General features: G+C 43.7%; 1 protein-coding gene across 1 annotated transcript; it reads left to right on the top strand.

Annotated features, from left to right (window-relative positions):
* The first annotated feature begins 924 nt into the window (after positions 1-924).
* mybpc2b (myosin binding protein Cb) lies at positions 925-14700 on the top strand. The gene is made up of 29 exons (XM_088360719.1): positions 925-1079; positions 4343-4360; positions 7461-7484; positions 7871-7933; positions 7998-8146; positions 8217-8334; positions 8447-8495; positions 8740-8799; positions 8870-9033; positions 9153-9285; positions 9831-9955; positions 10053-10158; positions 10303-10472; positions 10543-10708; positions 10810-10916; positions 11008-11037; positions 11120-11262; positions 11815-11974; positions 12056-12160; positions 12228-12416; positions 12491-12625; positions 12700-12867; positions 12984-13072; positions 13141-13336; positions 13404-13543; positions 13613-13772; positions 13834-13970; positions 14069-14255; positions 14589-14700. The coding sequence occupies exons 1-29, from the start codon at positions 1055-1057 to the stop codon at positions 14612-14614; spliced, it is 3342 nt and encodes a 1113-aa protein (XP_088216845.1). The 5' UTR covers positions 925-1054; the 3' UTR covers positions 14615-14700.
* Positions 14701-16896: the final 2196 nt, after the last annotated feature.

The following is a 16896-nucleotide window of genomic DNA, read 5'->3' as shown; positions in this document are numbered from 1 at the left end:
AGCTTTCTCTTTTTAAGTTACCCGTCTGCAGGACCACAAAAGGTGCTGAAATAATTACACAAATATTGAAATTAAGTAAATAAATATTTTTTCTAACAATCAAACAAATATAGAAATAATTATAAGTATGCTATTTATTATTTGATATTTTAATATATGGAAGTTTGGGGCTTTCATGAATTATAAAAAGGCAGCTAATGAAATAAGTTAGGGAATGGAAAATTATTATTAATATTATCACATTTCAATATTAAATCCCCTCAACCTTATTTGAATATGGCTCAATGCCAAAACAAGGCTAAGATTGCCAACACTGGCAATCCAAGCTGTGAAAACAAGGTCAAAAATATAGACTAGATTATTGTCACTGCGGGCAAAACAAAATGCCGCACTTGGCTACAAATTATCTTCGTCTGCCTCTTACATTTGCTATCTGTAAAAGTCCACGGATATTTATATCCGTCCTCCAATTCAACATCCTTATCAGATGATGGCGCGGTTTTGTAAGCAGGCCGTAAAGCGCGGCAATTTATTGCGGCGTGTCAATAAGGCCCCTCAACGCCTTGCTTGGGCGAATCTCCTCATGGAAAACAGTAAAATCCTGCGAGGGCGATAACTTGTATCTTTACCGTTGACTATGGAACAATAAAATGTCGGCTCCGGGATATACTGTACATACTTAGATTTCAGATATCAAACACAATGCTCCCACCTCCCAAAATTCCTGACCTCTGACCCCTCCCAGAGATAGACCACCAATTTGGGTCAAAATGGACTAGGGTACGATTAAGTCCAGAACTTTTGGTTTGAACAGATTTGAGGAGTTTACTGAAGCCCCCCCCCCTCCTTTTTTGAGCGCACCTTTCCTTTGCTCTGTCTTTAGGGTGCCGCCCGCCTCCTTGCTCCTTGCTTCTCACTTACAGCGTGGGGGTGTGGGTGACTCGAGTGCCACGAGAGCTTTGAATAACAACGCGAGGGGAGACAAATAAAAAGGAATAAGCTAGCCGCCCGCCACCAGTCTTCCGGCAGCAAAGAGAAGACACGGGAATAAACCATGCCGACTAAGACGGTCCCTGCAGGTACGCCCGTGTGCAAAAATATTTGCTTCCATTTTGGCTGTTTGAGATGCGTTTTGGAAAGTTGTTAACTTCAAATATTGCTGTGAAGTCAGCACAATCATTACATTAACTTCCAAATTTAAGTGGCTTGGTAGCAAAAATTGTAGTGCTGTCATAGAATGAATTAGGCTTCCCAAAACTTGGGCTCGGGTCCCAAAACGGGTCGATTTTTATTGCCGATTATCGGAATAAATTTCTGCGAGGGATTTTATGGATCAGCAAATACAAACGCGAGTTACTCATGAATGATGTTTAGTGGTAGTGAAGTCATGTCTGTTGTGTTGCTGAGCGTTGATTCATATTTATGTTATGGGAATATGTGATGGATTTTCATTTGCGGGTGCATCGGATCAAATCGTTCCACTTTAAACTATATTGAGAGCAGTATAAAATGCTCTTTTACTGGAGATCTTGCAGACTAATGACTGCAACGGCACTAATCATACATATTTATTTAGCTTTGCAGTATGCAAAGTTAACGATCTGACTCTGATACCAGCCATGTTTAATTCTTCTGATTTGACATCACTGGTGTCACTTCATGCCATTTACTAAAGATGATAGAGATAACGACTGGGTGTTGAATCCAAGCGGAAATTGGATTTAATTTTTTGGGGACAAATTTTGAAAAGAAAGATTTTCTGTTATCTGCGTTTTGAACCAAAGAGGCTCTAAATCATCCAATATGAGAAATTGTCAAGTGGGATGATTCTAGTTTTACAGGCCAAGGTTGTGTTAACACTGTTGAGACCCCCCTCCCCCCCTCCCTCCCCCACTTCCACATCTAATCCCTCCACATCCTCTCTGCTATGATTGGGAACATAATGGACTTTGCACATTATTTCCCAATGGACTTTTCTGTCATCTAGATACTTTTTTTTTCTTTAATAATTAGCCCCGAAATATATGCTTCCTAATCATATACAGCCAAGTGCGTTAGTTGATCGGACATCTGCGCCACCCAGCCAGGTTCAACTGCCAAGGTCTCAAAGGATCATCGGCGAATGTTTGATTTGGAACATATGCACCAAATGTGATATTGAAGCAAACGATTAGTTCTCAAGATTAGTATGAGAATGGTATCTCGTTTCACATTTTTTTTTAAATGCCCCATCACGCTTCCTTCCTTTTGCAGCCAGCTCCGACCCTCGAGGCGCAGCCAAAAATAATCCTCAGTAACCCGTGACCTTTTCGCCCCCCCCCTTCCCTCGCCATCCTCTTAAGTTGATAGAGTTTCACACACGCCAGCGTGTTAGCTAGTGTAACACTTGCACGCTCACGGCCGAGATAAATCAGGATGTAAAATATCATTCTCGACTCGGAAGGTTCCCATCATGCTCGACGCGCCTCGGATTTAGCTCTCTTTAAATAATTATGTCACTCTGGGATCATAAACGCATACATATGAAATGTCGTCAAAGCACACAAAATTACTGTTACACCTAAGCGAGCAGAACATATATGAGAAGTGAATCGCTTGGCCCACTAAACCCAGCGTTGGATGCAAATCTATATTTAGATGATTAAGAAGATCATTTTAAGTGAAATTCATTTTCTCACATTAAGCCCCACAATGTCAAATTGCATTAGCGCCTTCATTTGTTTAGTCCACAAAGCGTCGCCCGCAGCTGAGCCTTAAATTGGCCGTACTTCAAAACGAGGCATAAATAGAAAGGCAATTAACTCCTATTTAATAATTTCCGTCAACTACCAGCAGGTCCCATTACACTCAACGCACTGCGATACGCTGCGAGTAAAGTCAGTTCATCAAATGAGGACAAATGATTAAAATAATTTTAGTTTGAATAATAATGATTTGAAATAGGAGCATTATGCTTCGTTTAAAAAATGAATAATATTGTCCGGTCTGTAAAAAACAAAACATCTAAATGACTAGCAAACATAAGACTCAATAGGCTAAATGTTTGTGTATTAGCATCACATGCTAGTTTCCCGACTGGCCCAGCATTGTTGCCGTGGCAACAACATAGATGCTTGCTTGTTTGTCAGCTAGCAAAGGCATTTTCAAAAATAGGCTTCAAACTCAAATTTACTAAACATAAGATGTGTATTCAAAACAACAACAACAAAGTTTTAGCTTCATGCTAACAGATCAGAAAAGATCGGCTAGTATTACTGCGGCTTACTTCTTACTTCATCTCAATGCTATGAAGAACATACCGGAAAGATAACAGATATCTAATTTTTGTTGTTAATTCTGACATGAATGCAACAGAATCAGGGGATTCCCCCAAAGGAGAACATTCCGTATGAGCAGCTGCACATCTTTGCGACCGCAATGGCGTCAATTTATGCCAGAGCGAGGTCAAATTTGTCCGGCTATTTAAGGAAACGGTCCCAAAAAAAATACGCACGGCTTGTCTTTTGGGAAGTCATGAGACACCGGCGCTGACCTTTACGGGCTGCCGCACTGACCCCTCAGAGGGGAGTTTGGTATTTGATGCGTTTCCATTTCCAGCTAACTTGAGCCTCGCCTGTCGTGCCCGTCATGGAACTCCATTCCACGATGAGCCGTTGTTTAGATTCGTGTCACAGGTTAAGACGTTATAAAAGGTGAACATTTTATAGAACGTCCGTTGGATTTACGAGCGTACGCCGTCAGTGTCGCGTAGAATGTTATTTAAGACAAGATAGGAACATCTGTCACCTTGTGAAAGCGACGGATCCTATTTAGGATCGGATTGGTTCTTCCACGGTGGACGGAATGTAATCAGATCTGTGTTAGCATAAGCAATTACAAGCCGGTTGGATAATATTTGATATTTCAACACGCGTGTTGACGTTGTGGTTTGAATTTCGGATAAAAGTTGGTTTGCTTCTGAGATCTGTTTATGTGCTGACTCGATAGTGATGTCATTATTGTTGTCACTTTGGACCTCTTTTTTTTTTTGGGCTGAGGCCAAAGCCATGTCTAATATAAAAATATTGCTGTGGCGCCATCATGGAAGCAGTTTTATTTAATCAAGCCATAGCCTTCTCTAAAAAAAAAAAAAAAAAAAGTGCTTTGCTGTTATTTCTATTACAAAAGTGTGAGACAATTACGGATGTTCTAACTTGGTCCCCGATCTATAAATAGAGTTGGTTGACTGTACATAAAAGCGAATAAAAATGATTTGCAGAGTTGTCTTGTGGTAATTTAATGGCATTAGGAAGCATAAACGCTGCATTCTAATCATGTGCCGCCTGTGTTTCTCCTCCTGCAGCGAAAGCGGATGTGCCCGGTAAGTCAGCCGCATGCCTCCGTTTACCTTCTGACCTTTTTGTGCGCCTTTCATTATCACGTCCTCACTCGATTATAGTCGGCACATTTTCACTTTTGTCACCTCTGCGGCGTTGGGCCACGAGCCGCCTCTGGTGGCCTCTGACCGCATTAATTGACTGCCGCCGATGTTGTTTATTTGTCGTTTTGTTCCTTCTATTCTGTCAGACTTTAAATACTTAATAAGAATGATAACACGGACGTAGCACACAGAGGAGCCGCTGACACAAATGTTGCTAAGCCTCGTGTGATCCTTGGCGAGATGTACTATTTATTTTGTGTGTGTTCCTCTTTGAACTGTATTTGCTCAGCTGTTGAAACCTCTTAACTTGTGTTTTCCACATTGTGCATTGCTTGGCATTTCGATCACTACAAAAAACAAAAATCTGCTAATTTTAGCCCCGCAGGAGCCAGCCGAAGAGGGTGAGGGCCTTTTTTTTTTTTTCTGTAAAACATGAATAAGTGGTATTCATGTTTGAAATGCACTGAGTGTTCGAAAAGCATTTGAGCTAATCCGCCACGGTAATTATTTGAATAATGCCGATGATATGTTGAGTAAATTACAGAGTGAAGAGGATAAGGCAAAGGTCAACCACTTCCTTTGCCACTGAAGGGGATAATACAGCGACGATTTTTTTCCCCGCACGTTTGCATTTCTTAGCTTGCACGATTTTAGTTATTATCCCAATATGCTGTATTAACTTAGCTTTTTTTTTTTAGCATGTTTGCAATATAGCGGAATGAAGCCGAGACGACCGTTAAAACATCTTTGTGTTTTTTTTTTTGTTATTGTCTCACTGTTTTTATTCATTGCTGGGAATTACTTGCCCATTAATAAGCACATCTTATTGTGGAGCAGGTTGTTTCGAGTTAACGATGATCTTTGTTTACGCAGCAGCCCCAAAGCAGGAAGCTAATGCTCGGCACCTTCCAGGAAAAGAATATTGACACACTTTCTTGGAACTTTTTTTTAAAATTCTGGTCACATACAGTAGACGATTGCACAATATGCTAAAGGTCTATAGACGTACCCCCCGCAGACATGACTCCGTGCTCGTCCACATAAACAAATACATATAGAAGTGCATACAGTACATTGGTCTAGGAATGGAAATGACACGATTCTCTCAGCATGAAGAGTATCGGTGGTCACTTGTTTGCAGGTGTGCCGCAGGTGTCTGTCTTAAGTACCCCAATGAATACTAGATATTTCCCATCTGCACTGATTTTAGAGTGGATTCTACAATACATGTCATTATATACACCGCTTTGGTCTACGACTGAGATTTCTTGAATATTAGCAAGTCGCCAGAATGATAAAAAAAAATTGGCTACTTCTCAATGTCACATTGAGTTCTATTATTACAAGGTACAGGTGTGCCTAATGAAATGTCCCAAACATAGTACCTATTGCCATTTTTTGTCATATGCACTTTGTTTGCAAGATAATTAGGCATTTTGCATCATTTCATCCACAGATGTTAGTTGCGATGGAGCATGAAACAAGCTTGTGTGTGTACGTCAAGCGTTGTACGACAATTTGTGCTTTTGCTTCCTTCTCGCTTTGTTCGGTTTAATCTTGCGTCTCGCTTTGTCTGCAGCAGATTCTGACTCCGACTGGGATGGTAAGAAAAAGAAGGCGGTTCGTCGGTGTAACGGAGATGATTGTTTTTTTTAACGTTATTATTTCTCCTTTGGTAGTTATAGTCAGAGCCGGCCCGCACCTCCATGGGGCCCCGGGCAAAATTTTATTTTATGTGATAAACCACTAATTGAGATACTGAATATCATATTTGCCTATTACAAGTATAATTTGTAATTTCGCAGGCAATCACAGGCCAGCATATCTGGGCGAGGGAGTGCTGCGCCGTTGTGGGAGTGGTCGCAGTCGACTTCAATCAGAGCCAGTCATAGTGGCTCTTTTCATTCCCCTTAAATGCCGCCGTGAAGTGGACACTTGTGGGATGCTGCTCAAACTCAATATTCCATAATAATTGTTAATTGAGTCTTGGAGGGCCCTGAAGTGGTTGTGGGACCCTATGCAGGTGCTTAGCCTGATTATACTTTAAGCCGGCTCTAGTCTACAATTTAGATACTAGATAGTATGACTTTTGGGTATTTATTCATTTGAAAACTCTTAATACTTCTGTCAGGACTGTGATTAAAGTAGTAGTGATATAACACGCACTGCGGCCAAACTAACAGCTGCTGCTAGGAGGCCTGGCGTCATTTCACATTTCAACAGGCTAAGAAGATGATACATAAAGTAAAGTTGCTACTGTGCTTTGCAGACAAGCTGCGAGATATGTTCAGTTCAGGTTTTACAAGTGAAACCCAAGAAGTGGGATTTGTCGCTTAATGGGGAACCTCATCCTGCTTTGGGACGGAGAACCTTTAAGGAAATGCTTCAAAAGTGTTTTTGTTATAGTATAGTGAGACCCAGTGGAGTTTGCAAAAAAAATGTGACGTCAACTTTGACAGAGCTTCAAAAAGATTTACTAAATGTCGCTCGATGTTCTTGCGTCACTCCTAACACTCCACGTAGGAGGACTTCTCATCTTATGCTATGTTTGTTTGATCTCCATAGAAGTAATTGCACCAGCCGTCAGCGCGTCTGTTCCCGTAGGGTAGACAGTTGGTCGATCGTACATACCGAGGTTGTTTAAAGCCTGTCCCACGGGGTTAAAGTTTAAGTATGTGGGTTGAGGTTATATTCGCAAGCACGGTTTGGCTAATGAAGCAGGAACCAACTGCCAACTTCTTTAAGCTTCAATTAAAACATTCCCAATGGCGTGGAAGCGATTTACAATGAAAACAATTGAATGCTTGCTTTCCTAACATCCTCAGTCTTACAGAAGTATTCAAGATTTTTTCAAATAAAATGTTTTATCCCAAATGAACCCGCTTGATTCCTTTGTGTTCGTAACAGCCATGAGCACACATCTTTTTTTTTTTTTTTTTTTGGGGGGGGGGGGGGGGGGGCTGTCACTGTGTGGTACATTCACTCAAAATTTCACACTTACTCTTAGCGCTGGTATAACTGCAAATTGTTTCTCTCCCAGCTAACGTGAAGACTGTAGGGGGCGGTAAGCTTGGAATTTTTCAGTGCATGTAAATGTTTTTGGTTTTTTTTTTTTTTTTTAAGCGTCTGCATCCAACTTTTGATGTTGCACAGGTGCCATCTACATGTTAAATGTATATCTATTTTTTTAATATTCATTTGTCGTTGTCGGAATTTTAGTCATGTGCGCTTATGAGATGTGTGAGTTGTTTATTTTCAAGCGTTTTGTTGTTGGATTTTAATCCTGAATGTTTGTAAAACGAACACACGTATTTCGTCGTTTTTCACGTCACTAAAAAAACGACTTGGTGTTGCTGCGCAGTTTGGTCATTGTTAGTGTCGTCTTCTGTTTCCGTAGAGAGCAGACGTGATCGTATCAAAAATAATGAAATCTCTGTACTTTTATTTCAGAGGTGACAGAGCTCACTGGGCTCTTCGTGGAGAAGCCGCCAGATCATGTGACCGCTATTGCAGGTGAGCTGGATAGAACACACTGTAAAAAGTGTTGACACGACTGACTGGTGTTTGCTGATGACAGGAAAGGATTTGATCCTCATTGCCAAGGTCGACTCGAGCGCCTTGGTAAAGAAACCCATGATGAAATGGCTGAAGGGAAAGTGGATGGATTTGAGCAGCAAGGCTGGGAAGCACATGCAGTTCAAAGAAACATACGACAGGGAGACAAAGGTGCGAGCGAAATTTCAATCGTCCAACGACGAAAGATCTTTTCCATCTTGTGTTCGTTTTCCCGTAAAAGATCTACACTTATGAAATGACCGTCAACAAAGTGGTCGCCGGAGACGCCGGTGGCTACAGGTGCGAAGTGACAGCCAAAGACAAATGTGACAGCTCCAGCTTTGAGATCGCCGTGGAGGGTGGGTGAAATTCGAGCCGGGTCGCGCCGAGGCTGCTGCGCATTCCACGTCGACTGATGTTCTGGTTTGATCCGGCCCTAATGTGCCGTCTCGGCAACTTCTCTCATTTCAGCCTCCCAGGAAGACCAGCATGTGGACATTTTGTCTACCTTCAAGAGAGCGTAAGTGCATTTCTCTCTAAAAAAGGGTGACGAGTGAAGGCCCGGAACTCGAAACTGTCTTTGCCAGGTTTGGGACTAAATTAGCAATTACAAAAATGAAGTCAGTCAAATTGAGTCCCCACAAGGCATGATTCTGTCATTATGGTAATTAATAGCTGTTCCGAGTCTCAAAAATTGGTGACCCAAGTCTAAATCAAGTCATGTGACACAAATCCTATGCTCACTGTGTTTTCCTTCCACCCAGAGATGCCGGCGAAGATGAGGGTGATCTGGATTTCAGTGCTCTTCTCAAAGCTGCCAAGAAGTGAGAACATCTTTGGAAGCACATCTTCACACTCATTCATTAAAATGGAACTATTTTCCATGATTGACAGGAAGAGACCTGAAAAGGTGGAGGAGGAGGTCGACGTATGGGAATTGCTGAAGAGCGCCCACCCGAGCGAATATGAGAAAATCGCTTTCAAGTACGGCATTACCGACCTGAGGGGCATGCTGAAACGTCTGAAAAAGATGAGGGTGGAGCCCAAGCACAGCGAGGGTGAGTCAGGTGGAGGGTGAATAGATACTCCAAGAGCATCTGAAGTAGGCACAATGAGACCAAAGACAGCCAGAGTAGAAACAAGACAAGTGATTTCCCCATCATCTCCATCTTCCCAGCTTTCCTGACCAAAATGGAATCTTGCTACACCGTGGACAAAGGCAAAAGAATCGTCCTCAAGTGTGAGGTGATGGATCCCAACGTGCAGGTCAAATGGTTGAAGAACGGCCAAGAGATCAAACCCTCTGCCAAGTACATACGTAAAAGCACCAACATACTCAATCATGATGCACGGCTTTTTATTAGTGCCATTTCTTTTTAGATTACGTTAAACTTCCAGCGGGAAAAATATACTCAGAGAGACGGACAGCAAAATGAGATTGTAAATTAGCCGCAGAGCTCGACTGATGGGCAGTGTTTAAAAAAAAAAAATGCGCAGCTAAAATTATCGACGCCGCAAAGTCAAACTTTCCACCGATGCTGCCATCCACACATTTTATTTTTAGGCCATCGTAAGAAGCCTCCCAGAGGGCATAGTAAGTCACACAGGCAAGACATTTATGCCTTAAGTAGGCTAATACTGATAAAATAAGACCTGTAATCATAGAAAAATACACACTATAAAAAATGTTAAAATTGATGTTTATCATTGGCTCCCAATATAATTCAATACGATACAATTCTATCATTTAATTTCAATATTCTATGTTTTTTGGACTGGCACAACATGTTAACCACAAATCATTCACTCGTATATTCGTTGGTAAATAAACGGCTTCTCTCGTGTTATTTTCAAGGTACTTGATGGAGACAAATGGAAACATCAGAACGCTCACCATCAACAAGACCACCCTGGCTGATGACGCTGAGTACGAGTGTGTGGTGGGCGAAGACAAGAGTTTCACTGAGGTTTTCGTCAAAGGTACGTTCACTTTTTGGGTCGAGCGGCGACGCTATAAAATACGACAATGCTGATAATTTGAGGGTTCTAAATTTGCTACTGTATCGTATGCACCCAGAACCACCTGTGACCATCACCAAGCTTATGGATGACTACCACGTGGTGGTAGGGGAGAGAGTGGAGTTTGAGATTGAGGTGTCAGAGGAGGGCGCCCATGTCATGTGGTCAGTATAACGACAGTATTGGTTAAGTTTGATGAGTGGATGAGTGTTTTTTTTTTTTTTTTGATGACATCTGTTTATGGGCTCGAAAAATTGACTGTCAAAATAATGAAGGAGCAGCACAATCAAATTGTTATTTTCTTCCAGGTTCTATGGGGATGACGAAATTGTAAAGGACGCGGCATCCACAAAGTATCGCTTTAAGAAAGACGGGAAGAAGCACACGTTCATCATCCAGGAAGCGACATTGGAGGACATCGGAATGTACCATGCTTGGACAAACGGGGGCCATACCAAAGGAGAGCTGGAGGTGGAAGGTATTATAGGAATGGTTGGACTGGATTTGACTGGGATAAATATTTTCCTTGTGCTTTCCAATGTGCCCAGAAAAAAAACTGGAAGTGTTGCAGGACATTGCTGATTTGACGGTGAAGGCGACCGAGCAGGCTTTGTTCAAGTGTGAGGTGTCTGATGAAAAGGTCACAGGCAAGTGGTACAAGGATGGAGTGGAAGTGATGCCCAGCGAACGCATCAAAATGACACACGTCGGAAGGTATACATGAGAGTAAAGATGTGAGAGAGGGAAATAAAAAAAAAACACACACACCTTAATTAATTGTCCTTCCATCCGCACGTCTCTCCTGCTTGTTTCAGGTTTCATCGTCTGATCATTGACGACGTGAAGCCGGGGGATGCCGGAGACTACACTTTCGTTCCTGATGGATTCGCTCTGTCACTTTCGGCCAAACTCAACTTCCTGGGTGAGGGAAACAGAAACATTAGCGAGGTGATGGGGATACATTCATCATGAGCAGACAGCATTAAAGCTTCTCTTTTTCTCTCTCGATACAGAAATCAAGATCGACTATGTGCCCAGGCAAGGTAAATAAACTTTTGTTACCTCTCCTCCTTTGTCAAAGTAAAAGCTTTTTATGATTCTTATGCATTTAATTTGTCCAAACAGATCCTCCAAAGATCCACCTGGACACCACCGGAAACATGGTGTCCCAAAACAGCATCATTTTGGTGGCTGGCAACAAGCTGAGACTGGACGTGGAGATCACTGGAGAACCAGCACCCAAGGTGCTCTGGTCCAAAGGAGACAAGGTAAGGATGTGTCACGTCTTCATTGGGCCCACTGCATCACAGTCTGCTTCGTGTTTCTTGGAAACCATGACTAGAATGTGGCCCGCGACCAAAATAAGTTTTCTACCCCTGCCCTGTTACAACACGACATGTTTGGCGTGTACGCACTGAAGCGGACTTACGATTGTGTCCATTATCGTTATTATTTCGGTTTACATTCACTACGTGCTGCAAGAGTAGGAGCCGTACGTCTGATTCTCGCAATGTTTACACGGACGGGTAATGTAACAGAAGCTGCCGGCGGTCAGCGCTAGTAAATTCGGTTGTCGTAAAACACAAAAGTTGATCTGCCCTCGAGCTTCTCTAGTTAGCTGCTCTGAAATAGCTTTGGGACAAACATGAGCCTTGCGTCTTCCCTTACAAATGGTATTTCCACTCTTCTCCCTCAGAGACGAGCACCGACTCAATGGGGATAATGTCATATTCATATCCACGTTAATGAAAATGGAGGAAGTGAGAAATACTTGATGAATAATACATACCTGTTAAAAGGTGCCATTTCCTGTATGTTAGCCAATCACAGAGGATTCCGGACGAGTCAGAGTGGAGAGCAGGAAGGACTTGAGTTGCTTCGTCATTGAGGGCGCAGAGAGGGAGGACGAGGGCAGCTACACCATCGTTGTGACCAACCCGGCCGGGCAAGACAAGGCTGTGCTGAATATCAAGATAATAGGTAAGTCAACGCGATATTTGTTCAAATGAACATTCCAAATGAAGCAATTTGTCACATATACCTGCACTGTTTGAATTCTAGATGTACCCGATGCTCCCGAGCATGTCAAGTGCACAACAGTGGGAGAAGATTGCGCCACCATCATCTGGGAGGCTCCTAAATTTGATGGCGGTGCAGCACTCAAAGGTAAAGAATGAAGACGTGGAACACGCACACATGTTCCGTCCTTGTCTCACTGTTTGTCTTCATTCAGGCTATCTGATGGAGAGAAAGAAGCAAGGTTCTTCCAGATGGACAAAGCTCAACTTTGACGTGTACGAATCAACCACGTACGAGGCCAAGAAGATGATTGAAGGCGTCCTGTACGAGATGAGGGTGTTTGCCGTCAACAGTATCGGCATGTCCCAGCCGAGTCTCACCTCCAAGCCCTTCATGCCTATGGGTAAGCCTCGCGGCCGCCCCGTTTCTTTTCTTCCTCTACGAACCGCCGCCTCTTTCTTTTTCCGCGACGCTCAGCCCCGACGAGCGAGCCGACCCGTCTGACGGTGAACGACGTGACGGACACCACGTGCTCCCTGAAGTGGCTGGCCCCGGAGAGAATCGGAGCCGCGGGCCTGGATGGCTACGTTATTGAATACTGCAAAGATGGAGGTATGGATCTTGATTCTTTCAATAAGAGATGAAGATCAAATCCAGTATTGATTTGTTATTGTTTCCGCCCACAGATACTGAATGGGTGGTAGCCAACACAGACCTGTGTGAAAAACAGAGCTACGTGGTCCGTGGCCTACCTGTTGGGGAGAAGATTAACTTCAGGGTGGTGGCAGTGAACATTGCAGGGCGCAGTGCTCCCGCCATCATGTCAGAGCCCGTCACGATCCGCGAGATCATGGGTGAGTCGGAGGAGTTGAGTCAACGAGTCGATTCTGCCGGTTAATCGACTTCAAGGTTGAAACGTCAATGTGGTTTGTTTATGGGATCGACTTCTCAATGGCTTTACCTTCATTAGAGCGTCCGAAAATCCGCCTACCTCGGCACCTGAGGACAAAGTACATCCGTAAAGTGGGAGAAAAGATCAACCTGACCATCCCCTTCCAGGTCAGACCAAAAAAAAAAAACCAATCAGATATAAGAATCAAGATTCATCAAGTGTCATTTTCTCGCAGGGCAAACCACGTCCCGTCGCGAACTGGTTTAAGGACGGGCAACCCATTGACCCAAAATCCATCAATGTACGTACCTCCAACGTGGACACCATCCTCTTCATCCGTTCGGCAGAGCGAGAGCACTCCGGAACATACGAGCTGGTTCTAAAGATCGAGAACATGGAGGACAGGGCCAGTTTCCAACTCAGAGTTGTTGGTAAGTACCCGTTCTTCGCGTCCCCGGGGTTGCGGAAACATCGATTGCGTTACGTCGATCCAATTAGAAAAGCCGGGGCCACCTTTAAATGTGCGGGTGTCCGACGTGTGGGGATTCAACGCCGCTCTGGAGTGGGACCCCCCCACCGATGACGGTAACTGTGAGATCACCGGATACACCATCCAGAAGGCCGACATGAAGACTAAGGTGAGACAAAGACGGGAAAAGGAAGGGAAGGTGACCGAGGTGTACGATGATCATATTGTCTTTCTTTAGGAATGGTTCACTATTTATGAGCACAACAAACGGACCCACTGCACGGCGTCCGACCTCATTATGGGCAACGAGTACATGTTCTGCGTCTACAGCGAAAACTTGTGCGGCCTGAGCGAGGAACCTCGTCAAAGCAAGAACACGGCCACCATCGCCAAGACAGGTGCGAACGTTAGAGATTGAAATAGTTTCCGTTATAATTCTTCTTTCGCCACGTATCGTAGGTCTGCAGCTGAAACAGAACCCCTACCAGGAGATGGATATGTCCTGCGTGCCTAAGTTCACTCAGCCGCTTGTGGACAGAACTGTGGTGGCCGGGTATAGCACTGCCATCAGCTGTGCCGTCAGAGGCTTCCCTAAGGTACAGCCCATCGTTTTAAAAAAGATCTGTGGAGTCCAAGTCAGACAATAGCTTTGGTGGGACTGGATAACGTCTCATCCCGTGATTTCGTTCCTCAGCCCAAGATCGTATGGATGAAGAACAAGATGATCCTTGGTGAAGACCCCAAGTACTTGATGCAGAACTACCAAGGCGTGGTCACCCTCAACATTCGCAAGCCGAGCCCCTTTGACGGAGGCAAATACACCTGTGTGGCCATCAACGAGCTGGGCAAAGACGAAGTGGAGTGCAAGCTGGACATTCGAGGTTGGTAGAGATGCCGCGAGAACTCACGTCAACGTTATCATGTTCCAAAGGAGCAGCGACTTGATCAGATATCTAAAGAAAACAAAGAAGCAGAAATGCAAACATGCTTAACTGAAGACATATCCGTTAAGTCGGGTCTAATCTATTTACACGCCACCCGTAGTTACACCCCAGTAATGATTTCCGAGCGTGGTGGGGAGCATATCAATAACAGCTGGCCTCATCTTGTTAGCTGCCAATGCTATTGCTAATGTGGTTGCAGATTTATGGCTTTTTTTTTTTAAAAACATATTTTTTGGACAAATGTCAATCATCTGTCCTGCCTTCCAACAGCTGCCGTGGATCCACAACAGGATTAGGAAAAAGAAGAGTAACGCCTACTCTGATCAGAGAACGTCAGAGATGAAAAAAAACAAATAAACAGAAATTATTGGTGTGTGTTGGATTTGGTTGTCCTTAATTTGCAAACAATTCCATTTGTTTTGGAAAGAGGCTGTAATTAGGTCATACCAATATATTAGGTCCTATTTCTGTCTTCTAACTTTGAGTGCAAAAAAAAAACCAAGAGTGAACCTTACGACGCTTCACTGGAGCATAAAGCTCTCGTCTCGTTCACAGCCGAGAAAATACTGCCGTGAGCAACGGCGCCACTGCAAGGAGGCCTCCTGCCATTGCAAGAACTGCGGCGGCACCCGCGTATCGATCCGGTAAAGGTCATCGAGAGATTTCCAAATGGGGTCATATATTTCAACCGCTTCTTACCCTCCCTGGGAGCTGTATTTTTGGGTCGTGACGCCGATGTGCATTTCACTGAAGCGCCGTGCCGCCTGATTAATTCCGTCCCTATTATTTCTTATGTGAAATCTATTAAAAGTCAGTCAGAACAAATCAAAGGCCCGAGTCCACTATAATGGGTTGTTTTGCAAGGGTCCGCTGTATTTAATCGCTGTCGCTCAAGTCTAACGTAATTACTCAAATTGCATTGGGGCCCATTAGTGCCACATAGCGTGCTGTAATTAAACACGCAAGGAGACAAGAGCATGACGCCAGGCTGCGGACGCAAGTCATCACCCGTCAGAGCCCCGCTTCGAGTCCGAGAGCTGACAAGCAGCGTACGGAGGGAGCGGGCCACTGTATACGTCCGGCTCGGCCAACGGGCGAGTCCAGTCATCCGAACACAGCGGAAGGAGGAGGTGAGGGGACACTTGGAATTCGGCCGTGGTGAAATTCAAGATGGTGGACACTTGGACACATGGTGAATTCATATTTAGAGTCTATTTAGCCCAAAAAGTCATCATCTTTAAGGACAGTTTGAAATATAGAGCCGTGAAATAATGCTACAAAAAAATGAATGTAATATACATTTTTGAGTGATACTCAAAATTCTTCAAGATGGCGTATTAATAAAGTGTCAACAATGCAAATTGATTTTCACACACGCTAATGCAATCCGCTTGACCTCACTGAGCGTCTTCTCTTGTAATTGCGCGGAAGTGCTAACGTGCTTTTGGGGGAACTTGACCTTGAATCCGAACTAAACAAAAGCCTGTGCGGCAATCATATAATCGCTTGATGACTCCTAAAAGGACTGCTTTGGCGCGGAAATGTCCCAAAATTTCCATCTGACGTCAGAAGAAAATATATGCCCAACTTTCCCATTCCAGTTGTGAATCAGACTGCTGTGCATGACCAGCTTCTTTTTTTTTTTCTTTTTCTTCAGGGTATCCACAGCGTCTTTGGTGGCCCAGCGTGGGAGGGTCAAGTTGTGGCTCCTCCGCACACAAGCGCATTAACATACGCGGTTCCGCTAGTAATCACATTACACGACATGAATCCCAGCGTAAGAGGGGAAGCTCTTGTGTGGGTTGGAGAGTTACAAACGGCTGCGAATCTTTGTTTCGAGCGTCCCGGCTATTTTTAGACCCTCGCTGAAGATAACAGATGCTCATTTTTGCACGTGTGAATGAGAGTGTTCAACCTGGCCTGGAATCCACCCATTTCATAACTATTTAATTATCAGTTCAATATGTTGTCCTATTCACGCCACCCATTAAGCTGAAGTGGTGCAAGTAAGAAAGAAAACTCTTTTAAAATGGCAGTATGTGTGTGGGTGTGCACCTTGGCAGCGTCTTGGACCCACGACATTTTGTGAAGGCAGTTAGGGAGTGACCGTTCCTGCTCTGCACTTGTTCCCGCTCTGCAAAGTGACAGAAAATAAATCTTGATTAAACACTTTGAAATATTTTAATTAACTTTTTTTTTCCTTTAGGGCGGAGCTTATACAAATTGTTGTTAGTTTAACCTTGTACTTCCTGTAACTAACATCCCAGGTATTATGCTTCCAGCAGAGGGTGTTAAATATTCAACGCAGGGAGATGGTCAGGTTCTTTAATAGGCAGCACATGGGACTCCGTTTAATTAAAAGCTTTTCATTGTAATTGTGAATCTAATACAATCCTATCGTTAATTAGCATCTCGGAGCATGTGCGAGAAATTGCAGCGCTGGAGTCACCGCGGCTGGGAAAAAAATATATATATCACAGAGAGGACACATTGTCGGAAAGAAAACTAACACGTTTGCTGGAGGTGCTGATCATTTCAAGTATAGAAGTACAGTGGTATGTTGACACATTTTTAACCC

The sequence above is a fragment of the Syngnathus floridae genome, chromosome 18 (genome assembly GCF_059516105.1).
Source record: "Syngnathus floridae isolate MCC-2025c chromosome 18, RoL_Sflo_1.0, whole genome shotgun sequence".
Taxonomy (NCBI): Eukaryota; Metazoa; Chordata; class Actinopteri; order Syngnathiformes; family Syngnathidae; genus Syngnathus; species Syngnathus floridae.
The sequence above is the reverse complement of the archived record's forward strand: the minus strand, read 5'-3'. Positions and strand labels throughout refer to the sequence as shown.

Bases quoted from the DNA above. Each gene is read 5' to 3' on its own strand.
- mybpc2b (XM_088360719.1), top strand. From the start codon at position 1,055: ATGCCGACTAAGACGGTCCCTGCAG. The intron at 9,286-9,830 runs GTACATACGTAA...GTTATTTTCAAG, and splicing joins GAGATCAAACCCTCTGCCAA to GTACTTGATGGAGACAAATG. The intron at 9,956-10,052 runs GTACGTTCACTT...GTATGCACCCAG, and splicing joins CACTGAGGTTTTCGTCAAAG to AACCACCTGTGACCATCACC.